The sequence below is a fragment of the Elephantulus edwardii genome, unplaced genomic scaffold (assembly GCF_000299155.1).
Source record: "Elephantulus edwardii isolate Elephantulus edwardi_28Jun2011 unplaced genomic scaffold, EleEdw1.0 scaffold00222, whole genome shotgun sequence".
Classification (NCBI taxonomy): Eukaryota; Metazoa; Chordata; class Mammalia; order Macroscelidea; family Macroscelididae; genus Elephantulus; species Elephantulus edwardii.
The window spans coordinates 2,121,671-2,133,492 of NW_006399972.1; the positions used below are offsets into that span (position 1 = coordinate 2,121,671).

Below are 11,822 nucleotides of genomic sequence, written 5' to 3' on the forward strand. Positions count from 1 at the left end.
GCAACAATGAATGAGTGGAAGCCCAAAATCTCTGTAAATGTTTATGAAAATTAATAAAATATAATTATAGAGAAAAAAAAAAAGAATCTATCTTCTGCAAAATAAAAAGTGCTCAATAGCTTTCTTTTTAATAAATTACATCATTATTTCTGATACTAATCACTTGTTATGCATCAGAGAGTTGGACAATGACCAAGGAGGATGGAAGGAGAATTGATGCCTTTGAGCTGTGGTGCTGAAGAGGAGTACTGAGAATACTGTGGACTGCTAGGAAAACAAACAGATTCATCCTGAAAAGGGTTAAACCGGGTGGCTCCTTGGAGGCAAGGATTCTGAGGCTCTGTCTAACATACTCTGGACATGTTGTAAGGAGGGACCGGTCCTTGGAGAGGGACATCATGCTTGGGAGGGTGGAGGGACAGCGCAGGAAGGGAAGGCCCTCTATGAGGTGGATTGATTCAGTGATTGGGGTAATCGGATGGGAGTGTCAGTGACAGTGCGGTTGGCACAGGACAGAGTTTAGGGCTGTTGTACATAGGGTCGCTATGAGTCACAAGCAACTGGACGGCACATAACAACAACAACTGACAGACTAGGCATCCTAAAGGAAACATTTTAAATACTTTGGTAAACTAGGAGCTAAGGAAGATATACGAAGAAGTTAAAAAAATGAAGCGAAATTGGTTATACTATCTTTCTCAGAAGTCTGGCAAACACAATGTAATCATCTTCTATCAAGTGATGTGTGCAGCCAATCAGTTTCAAGGTGAGTTTCCTTGAGGGGAGGGCCTGCCTCCAAGATATAAATAAAGCAATCAATGTTCTGGCAAAGATCATCCTCTCCAGATCCTAAAGCATTCACAAAAAGTAAATTGGTACTTTAAAATCACTTCACGAAGAAAACCCCAGTCCAGTGAGTTTTACAGTTAAGTTCTATCAAATGTTCTGGAAGCATTTAGTCTTCCACATACTAGAATATAGGAAAAAGATGATTTTAAAAAACCACAAATGTACTCAATCACAAAAAGGACATTTTCTAACAGTGTAAAAGAGTACTTTTTTAAAAAGCAAAAGGAAAGTGCACACAGAATCATTCTTATATGGTTATGAATGAATAGGAAGGGAGAAGAGGGGAATGAAAAATTAATAAATAGTAGGGAAAGGAGAATATTCAATAAGGAGATGATTAGCACAGTATTCTAAGGTAGAAGACAAAGAAGTACAGACGACTAATGGAATAAGGATTACAGGGAGAAAGTGGGAACTGGGCAGTTACATTAAGAGTATTGACATTAATGTTATAGAGAAATGAATACGCATTGTTGAATGAACAATTAATTTGCTTTGTAAACCTTCACTCAAATCACAATTAAAATATTGTTCTAAATAAGTAAAAAGGTATACATACCCATTTCAAGTGTTGGTACTTTTTCTACCTGGCTCGTCTGTGATCCTTGTCCTTCCTTCTGAACGTTGGTGGAATACAACTTTACTTGATTCAGTGTACAAACGTATGGGTGATTACAGGTAACCAAGCTTGAAAAGCTTCCAAACGTCACTAAATTCTGCCATTCTAAAAGAAAAAGAGTATTTCCATTCCAAGCAAATGCGTAATAAAGATGTTTATACACAATAAAACATACCTTGTTCAGAACGAAGCTGACATTTTCCTATTTGTAAATATCCAGGTTCTAGTGTGTAGGCTGCAGGAAATTGTACTGCTAACCTAAAGGTGGTATTTCTGTGGCAGTTCAAATCCATCAGTGCTCCGTGGCAGAAAACTGGTCGTCTCCTCTGTCATTTACAGCCTCTGAAAGCCGACTAAAGGATCAGCAATGAGTTGGTTCCGACTCAATGTCAATGGGTTTTTTTGAGAAATACTCAAATGCATGATGTCAAACTACTATCTCCATGAGAGATGTTATACTGATCCCTATGTATATTGGGACACTGTGTAAAAGAAAAATGAAGACAATTTCTCTATTTTCCCTAAATTATAAAAATTTTTATACAGAAGCTTTTGTAAGTTGTTGTATGTACTGTCGAGTCAGAATCAACCCCCAAATGACCCTCCAGTGGATTTTCAGAGGCAGGAAACTGCATGGGAGAAAACTGCCCATCTTTCTTCCACAGTGCAGCTGGTGGATTCAAACTGTGTGCCTTTGGGTTAGCAGCACAGAGCTAAATAGTGTCTTCTTATTATTCAACTATGCTGAAAGGTGCTTGGCACACAACAGACACTTTTAATTTTGCATGTTCGCTGCATACTTTCAAAAGAAATAAAAAGCTGCAGTTAACATTCTTTTCAGACTACACTTCATAGAGGGGGAGCGTCCCACTCCCAATTATCCTGTGCCTTTCCTCCATTAGTTGTAGACTTATTCTTTTCATTTTTATAATCAATAAGTGAATTATATTAATCAGTCACTCATACATAGTGTCACTGATTTTTTTTTAAATCAGATCATTAGACCAGCATTTGGTAAGTGCATCAGTATATATGGGAATTTTAACTGACAGAAGAGACAACTAGTTGCAATGCACTTCAGCTGCTCTGCCGTTTATTATTGGACTTTGAAAGGCTGAAACTAAGGAAAATATATCCCACAAGTGCAAGGAGGAAGAAAAAGAAATGCCTCTCTACTCTCATTGGCCCTTCTCATTTTTTTATATAGGTAGAAAAAGAAATGCCTCTCTACTCTCATTGGCCCTTCTCATTTTTTTATATAGGTACTTAGGACCCATGCCAGCCCATCTCATCTCACCAATACCTATTATGTCAATATTTATGTGTTCCATTTCCTTCTTAAATAATATCCAGTTTTCCTACATTCATGATTCTTACATTCCATGTTCCAATCACTAGTGTCTGCTTACAGCTATTCTTCCTGCTATATGTTCCCATACTTGAGGGCTCATCCTCAGTTGCCATATCTGCTAGTCTAAGTGTGCTCTGTTGTACAAAGGGTTTTCAAAGGCCTGCTATTTCGAAAGTGGATAGCCAATCCTTCTTCCTCTTCTCCAAGGTACTGAGGAACAACGATGTCAGTCTGGAGACTAAGGTGCGCCTGATACAGGCCATGGTCTTTGCCATTACTTGCTATGCTTCAGAGAGCTGGACAATGACTAGAGATGATAGGAGAATTGAGCTGTGGTGCTGGACAAGAGTACTGAATATACCATGGACTGCTAGAACAAACAGGTTTGTCCTGGAGAAGGTTAAGCCAGAATGCTCCTTGGAGTCAAGGATTCTGAAGCTTCATCTGACATACTCTGGGCATGTTGCAAGGAGGGACTGGTCCTTGGAGAGAGACATCATGTTTGGCAGAGTGGAAGGACGGTGCAGGAGAGGAAGACCCTTGATGACATGGATCGATTCTGTGACTGGAATGAGTGTGTTTGAGACAGTGAGGTTGGCACAGGATAGAACAGCATTTAGGGTTCTTGTACATAGGGTCACTCTGAGTCACAAGCGACTCAGTGGCACATAACAACAACAATTACATAGTCAGAATTTGCTTTTTTTCCCAAGAACACAAATGGCTGTTACAGACTTTTGGCAGACAGCTTGATTCTATATAGATTAAGTTGTAATTGAAATTCTTGTAATTAAACTAACTTGAGGCTAACAATTTTATCTGTTTCATGTGGTATGTGTGATGAATCATTTAGTACAGAGATGCCAAGCACTGTGATTGCTAGTATAATGTCAAACAATGCAGGCACAGTGCCTACCCTTAATACAGCAGTTACTTGAAATAGGAAAACACTTAAATACTGTAAAATAAATTAGCAGGATGATGGGATAGAAATATATACTGAAATATTAATAAGTGACATTATTTTTAAGTGATATTTGTTTCACATTAGAGTATATGATACAAATAGAGTGCAACAGTATGTTTGCTAATGAGTCGTACTTATTGGAAATTGGTCATAGATATATGGAAGCTTAGTTAGGACTTTTCTATGTGTTTGTATAAGAAAGTTTTAAAAATTAACAGCTTTGGAAAAAGTCTAGTGCCAACTTGTGTGGAATGTTGTCATCTTCTGATGAAGACTTTAGATTGTAACAAAATCCCCTTAAATACCTTAGCACAGCCTCTTTGAAAGTATTACATTGGTTGGTAAAATAAAAAGTATTTGTGGTGATACAGCAGTTTCATGAGGTAATAATCACAGACAGAAAAAATTTGGAAAAAACTGACAAATCAGAACATTAGTGGAGATGTGAAGAAAATGTTTCAGGTTTCTTGTTTTGGTGTTGTTGTTTTTTTCTGGAGATTGAGTAATGTGGAAGAAACCTTGACTCCAAGGAGCAGCCTGGCTTCACTCTCTCCAGGACAAACTTGTTTGTTCTCTTAGCAGTCCATGGTATATTCTCTCCAATGCACAGCACGTAATTGCAAAGACTATAGCCTGGAATACCATTATCAGATTATATATAGGAATGAACATCCAAAGGTCTAATTTCTATCTTTGTATTCATATTGATATCAATTTCAGACTTAAGCAAACCTATATACCTCTTAATCATACTTAGTACATCATTAAGTATTAAATATTATTAACAGGCATCTACTTGAGCCATGAAGTACTCAAAAAGTATACTCTCACTTCAAATTCTTTGTGAAATTAAACAAAGGATGTTGTTAGGAGCTGTTGAGTCAATTAGGATTCATAGTGACCCTATGAACAACATAACTGAATCTTGCCCTATCTTACTCCATGCACAAGATCTCCACCCTGCTCACACATTCACTGTTGCTGTCACTGTGTCATTCTATCTTGCTGAGGTTCTTTCTCATTTGCCGACTCTCTGTTTTCCCTAAGCTTGTCTATCTTCAAGAACAAGCCCCTCCTGACATGGTCAAAGTATGGGAGACAAAGTTTCACCAGCCTTACATCCACAATGTACTCTGGTTGCACTTCCTTCAATGAAGGTTTGTTTGTTCTTCTGATAGCCATGGGCATCTCAATATTCTTCCTTAACATCACAAATCAAACACATAAATTTTTCTTGTTGTTGTTATGTGCTGTCGAGTCGCCTGTAACTCATAGCAACCATATGTACAACAGCCTAAAAACCCTGCTCTGTCCTGTGCCAATCGCAGTCTCTGACACACCCATCCCAATTACCCCAGTCACTGAATCAATCTACCTCACAGAGGGTCTTCCTCTCCTGCGCTGTCCCTCTATCATCCCAAGCATGATGTCCCTCTCCAAGGATTGGTCCCTCCTTACATGTCCAAAGTATGTCAGACAAAGCTTCAGAAGCCTTGCCTCCAAGGAGCAGCCTGGTTTAACCCTCTCCAGGATGAACCTGTTCGTTTTCTTAGCAGTCCATGGTATATTCAATACTCACAGATCAGAGGCATCAATTCTTCTATCCTCCCTAGTCATTGTCCAACTCTTTTTTTCCTTAGGTCTTCCTTATTCATTAATTTTGACATGTATATGAAACAATTTGAAATAGTATGTCTTGCACCTTAATCTTTAAACTGGTATATTTATGAGTGATATTACTGTAACTCTGTTCAATATAATTCTATTTAAGTGTATTTAAAGCAGTTAGTCTACTGAGCATTGAAATGGGACCAATTTGAAAAGATTTAAGTGTAAAAATATACCCCAGATTTTGAAGACGTATTATAAAACAAGAATGTAAAATATCCCATGTGTTTTTATATTGATTATAAATGGAAATATTTTCACATAGTGGGTAAAATATATTATTAAAATTCATTTCATCTGTTCTCATTTTACTTTAATATAGTCACTCAAAAAAAAAATCCTTGCCATAAAGTTGGAAGTGACTCCTAGCCGACCCTCTAGTGAGTGGAGGCTACAAACTGCTGTTAATGCTGCTACAGAGGATCCACCTTTGGGTGAACGACACAAGATCCTTTGGGAGAGCAATACATCTTCCCAGGGACTACTCAACCAGAGTCACTAGGATATACAGACACTTAAACTCAATATTACATAGATGGCTTACATACTTTTTTGGACTAGCACTACTCTAGAATATTGGTTTTCTTTTTGGTTTAAATGTTTTCATTATGTGTCTGGCATACAAGTTTCTCATTTGTAAGTATTCAAATTCAGTAGTCATATCTCTCAAGGTTTCTTTCTGTTTTTATTCATAAGCTTTATCTACCACATAAGCATTTTAAAGGTTTAGATTATATATATGATTGGGTATTATGGTTATGACAAGAGTCCAGAATCAAAGCTGCATAGTGGAGTGTACTCGGAGTGAAGAGATTATATACCAATGGAAGAATTTTTCTTTTACTTTTCAAAGAGAAGAGTGAACTGGGGGGGAGGAGTGAGCAGGGAGAAAAATGCAACAATGAATGAATGGAAATTCACAATCTCTGTAAATGTTCATTAAAATTAAGAAGTTATTTTTTAAAAAGTTTAGATGAAACTTACTTTCTTGATAAAAGAAAAGGTGTTTCTCAATTATGTCCACAAAAGTTCTTCAAATATTCTTTCTTTTCTCCTCACTGACATCCAACTTAAATAGTACTCCTTTTCTAAGTCTTTCTAGTTTATGATAGTCCTTTTAAAAGTATTTCAATATTAAAATTAAATGTTCATAAACACGCTTGTTTCTAAGCAAAAAGGTTTTAAGTATGAAATGAAAAAAAGAATTCTAGTAATAAACATTCCAAAGTTTGCAAAGTCATTCTGATTCGTGAGAGAATTATTATCTAAGTTTCACAGGTGGATGAGACAAAGGTAACTTTCAACAAAGCAGGAGCTGCAGAGAGGATGTCTGTCTGTGTGCCACATGCTGCCCACTCACAGCTGACCCTCTAGCAGGTTTTCAGAGGCCATAAAATCCATCTTCCTGGCACAGAGAGAGCAGCTGATGGATTTGAAACACTTGCCTTTCAAGAGTTGTCAGCACAACTACTTACCACTAGACCACCAGAGAGCTCCTGCTTAGGGAACAGGGATTACAAACTATACTATTTCCACCTTCCCTTTTTAATCAGTGTTAAAAGGCACAGCAGGTAAGTGCTCAGGTCCTTACCAAAAGGTTGGAGGTTCGAACTCACCAACTGCTCCACGGGAAAATGTTATGGCTATCTATTTCTGTTAAAATTACAGCCTTGGAAACCCTAGAAAGCTATTTTACTCTCCTATATGTATAGCTCAACATATAGGAGCTTTCTTCAACAGAAATTGTTGAAATTGACTCAACAGCAATGGATTTGATTTTGGTACTACATCACTCTCTGGTGGCCTACTGGTAAGAAGCTGCACTGGAATCCTAAAGGCACGCAGTTTGAATTTTTAATTCCCTCGTTGCTCGTTAGAGAGTCAGTCTGAGTTAATGGTTCCAACTTGATGGCACACACACTGCGTGAATCTTCAGGATAGTAAATATCTTGATCAATTGTGATCAAATGAAAGAAAAAAGCAGAACAGAACTTCAATTCCAGACTCACTGAACTCACTAAGACTGGAAAAATATCCAAACTGCCATGCCCTGAAATGTTCCATTAAACTTTTAACCAAGCAAAACTAACCTATTAAGCCATCTTCAGACTAAACAAGAGTATAGCTACACACAAACACCCTCACCCCCAAAGGCCTTGAGTATTACACTCTGAGAAGACTACATACATAAGATCAAGTTAACAAAAGTAAATACATCTACAGTACAGATGAAACAACTAGGTAAGAGTGAGTCTAAGTTAAACGTCATTAAGCAATTAAAGTAGAAATAGCAAGATTGCTGACACAAAGTAAACACTGCTTATGTCATTGAATTGTATGCACAAAAACTGCTGAATGGATATATTTATTTTTTGCTAAAGACTTTCACCAAAATAATGTTTTGTTGGTGTTTCTTTAAAAGAAAAAAATTATCTGGTATCCTATATGGGAAGTGAGGGAAATCACAGGGTCACAGAGTTTGGGGGATGAAGTGGGCAGGTGAATTAAAAAAACTGTACAAGGTTGAAACACAATATAAACAAATTATTGCATGCAAACCATTAATTTTTTTTTTTATTTTTGGGGTTTTTTTTAGCAAAAGCATAGAGACAAAAGGCCGTTGACCTAGTGGACAGAAAGTCATGCTCCCAAGCCAAAGGTGGGTGACTCTACTCCACGGCCCTCGGGCCTGCCTTGAATTGTTTTTGGTGAAACATTCTTCTAGGTCGTGTAACCCTGGTATGTCCCCTTGCTGTACAGAGGTAACTTGTGGTTGCTGTGAAGCTGAACACTGTGACACTGATGTGTCAACTGCGAGAATAGTTACCGATGGAGGATAGTGTTTGGTGGAGTTCCCCGATTTAAACAAGCTTGGAAGCAGAAGTAGCGTCCACTTCCATAATAGCTTGCCTCCAGAAACCCTATGAAATTGGAGAAAGGACGAAAGTTATACATGTGTCCAGGTCTTTTGTTCACAGGGTAGCTGAGTCGCCTACGACTCGACGGCACTTAACAACAGCAACAACAACAATAACAACAGTAGCATAGAGAGAGATCAGTTGGCCTAATGGGCAGAAAGTCATGCTCCCAAGCCAAAATGGGTGACTCTACTCCACAGCCCAGGAGCCTGCCTTTGTTTTTGGTGAAACATTCCTCTAGGTCGTGTAACCCTGGTATGTCCACCTGCTGTACAGAGGTAACTCGCGGTTGCTATGTAGCTGAACACTGTGACACTGATGAGTCAAATGCAAGAATGGTTACCCATGGGGGACAGTGTTTGGTGGAGCTCCCCAATTAAAACAAGCCTGGAAGCAGGAGTGGCATCTACTTCCATAATAGCTTGCCTCTGGAAACACTATGAACCTGGAGAAAGGACAAAAGATATATAGGTGTCCAGGACTTTCCTTCATAGGGTCACTATGAGTCGCCTACGACTGGGCATCAGATATGTGAAAAACAATGTATATAAACTTTGTAAGTAAGCCAACATAAAATAAAAATTATATTTAGAAAAGGGTGCACTGCCAACCTGAAGGCAGGTGGTTCATATCTGCTGCTCCATAGAGGAAATACACACAATCTCCTCCTCTAAGATTTACTGCTTCTGAAGACCCGCTGGAGGGCCAGCTAAGAGCCATTTCCAACTCCATGGTACAGAATACCAACGACCTGGTCAATATAAACAATTATACTAAAAAGACGAGGTGGAGGGAGAAAGCCAAGGAGATTTTGGAATACAGTATAACTCCATGCTACAGAGTATCTATTTACCTCATTTTACTCTTAAAGGAACCAATGTGGCAAAACTCAGACTGGTTATACTTTCAGATCACTAAAGCCAAAGAACAGATGCCAACAGATGGTTAGCCAGAGGCAATCCCTTGTGCCTCACAGTAGAATGGTGCTGCTTCATAGAGTTCAGAGGGCTGTGATCTCCTGGGATCGACCGACAGGCCATTTTCCACATTTTGATTTCTTTTAAAAAAGGGATATATTCTAATTTATTTGCACAACAAAGTTTGTTTGGCTGAAAACTGTTTATTAATATAAACTGCTGGAACTTGCAGCTGCTAGGTGACAAACATGCTACATGTCTACTTATGCATCATTTTCTAAGAGAATCTGTAAATATTCTTTGCACCCCAAGAATCTGGGGGATTGGCATAGGGATAGATATGGTTCTGTCTTCCCTCATTGCTCACTTTCGGTTCTCAGTGTCAGATGTGACAGCCTGCTTTTCTGGATGCAAAAAAAAAGAAGAAAGCCTGAACACAATTACAAGTTCAATTCTGTTCTGGAACTTCTTGAACAATTCACATTTTATTCTGAAAATAATTCTGTCGGAAGAAGCTAAAAATCCTTGCCAAACACCTTTTTTCTGGGTTATGGACGCCCTGTCATCAGATCTTTAAAGGATTGTGCAAAATTATTGTCATGACATGAGTCCAGAGTGAAGAATGCATAGTGGAGTGGACTTTGGGGGAGGGATTGTACAACAATGAAAGAATACTTCTTTTACTTTTCAAAAAGAACGAACTGGAGGGGAGGGGTGGGCAAGGATAAAAGCGCAACAATGAATGAATGGAAATCCAAAATCTCCGTAAATTTTCATTAAAATTAATAATAATAATTTTTAAAAAAAGAACAAGAATTCTGTAGCTTCTCGGTCCCTACTCGAGCTCATTCAGTGAGACTGTGGTTAAGTGCCCTCGAGTCGACCACAACTTACGGCGACCCTATGTACAATAGCCCTGAACCCTACTCTATCCTGAGCCAGTCTGTCTCTGACAACCTATCCCCATCACCCCAGTTAGTGCATCGACCATCTCATCCAGGGTCTCCTGCACGGTCCCTCTATCCTTCCATGGGGTGGTTATAATCTCCTAAGTCACAAGAAAGCTCCATGGATGTTGAATTGCACCCTGTTCCCTACTACTTTTGGGAAGTTTAGCATGTTGCGAGTATAGGAAAAGGGTTAGGGGAATAAAAACACGCTACTTTGCAAAAATGTTCAGTAAAAGTGTGCCAAGACAAAACCAAACAATCAAAACACCCTAGAACTCTCTGGAGCTCATGATAGTGCCATGGCTATAACACAACACCACCACAGCCCGGGAACTCTTTGGAGCCCATGACATCCCGCGGCTACGTGGGTCATCGCTACACGCTTCGATGCGCACGTAGTGCTTTGTGATCCGAGCAACCGGCAGGCGGGCGGGTTCACGAGAGGGGGTCGTGCCGGGGGCGCCAAAGGGATGGGGGCAAGGAGGCCTGCGGGAGAAAAGCAGGCTGAACCACAACGACGGCGGCCCGCGAGCAAGGTTCCGGGGGTGAGGGCGAGGCCCCGACGCCCGCCCGGCCCTCCTGTCCGGCTTCCGCGGGGCCGCGGCCAGCGCAGGACACTCACCCTGACGGTGGCAGGAGCTGCGGGCCGCCGCCCTGCAGCGCAGACGCAGCCGGCACCAAGAGGACCAGCCGCATCTGTGGGCCGCAGCGGCGGCGGCCAAGCCGGGTAACATCTTGGCGAGGCGAAGGCCAGTACTCGGACAACGCCTCCTGCCTCCTCGCAGCCACCGGTACAAACTGCCTCCATAGACGGGACACCTGCGGAGCTAGAAACCTGCGCCGCCCAAGGCGGCCTGGACGACCCGGAAGTGGTAGCGACACACCTCCCCCCTCCCCCGCCCCGCGGTGGGAGCGGAAGTGACGTACAGCGCGTGCGCGAGTCGTAATTCCCTTAGTGGAGGCTGTTGGTGGGGCATCGTGCAGGTGAATGCAAAGCTTCTGGACTGCTTTGTCTTTATGCGAACCCGTATCACTTTGCGCCTCTTGGAGATGATCTCTTAATTCTGAGAGGCCAGAAAAGCCCTAAGAAAAGTGGCTGCGTTCAGAGACTTTATCTACTTTCATTTCTCCTGGCACTTAACCTTGAGCCAGGCCTTTTGAAATGGGAAGAAACATGAAAAGGACTAAGGATGGTTCTGTATTCTGAGGCTCCCCTTGTCTGAGCCTTCCTGGATCAGCCCACAAAAAACCCAAGAGTTACTCTGCAAACTCCTTCTCTCAGCAGATCATTTGCCCCCTTGTAACACCAGTTTATTAGTTGTCTGGTGCTTCGCTATCTATATAATCTTTGTTACTGGGGAATAACAGAAAAATGAATAGGTGCCTTGCTGCACTGCCAACGCAAAGGCAGACAGTTCGAATCCAGCAGCAGCTCTGCGGGACAAAGATGAACAATAGTCTCCCAGACAATTTACAGCCTTTAAAAATCCATTAGCACCACAACAAGATAAAGGTAAATAATCCAATAGAAAAATGGGCACAGGATATGAACAGGCACTTCACCGAAGACGACATTCAGATGG

The 11,822-nt window shown here is 40.6% G+C and overlaps 1 protein-coding gene across 1 annotated transcript in view; it reads right to left on the bottom strand.

The window, feature by feature from the left end:
- The window catches only part of SLC30A9 (solute carrier family 30 (zinc transporter), member 9), a 111,603-nt gene extending 100,630 nt beyond the window's left edge, over positions 1–10,973 (bottom strand). Inside the window, exons 1-2 of the mRNA XM_006898178.1 lie at positions 10,862–10,973; positions 1,409–1,573 (exon numbers count right to left, since the gene is read on the bottom strand). Of these exons, the coding sequence (XP_006898240.1) occupies positions 1,409–1,573; positions 10,862–10,973 (277 nt within the window). The remainder of the gene's footprint in view (positions 1–1,408; positions 1,574–10,861) is intronic.
- Between the last annotated feature and the right edge of the window lie 849 nt (positions 10,974–11,822).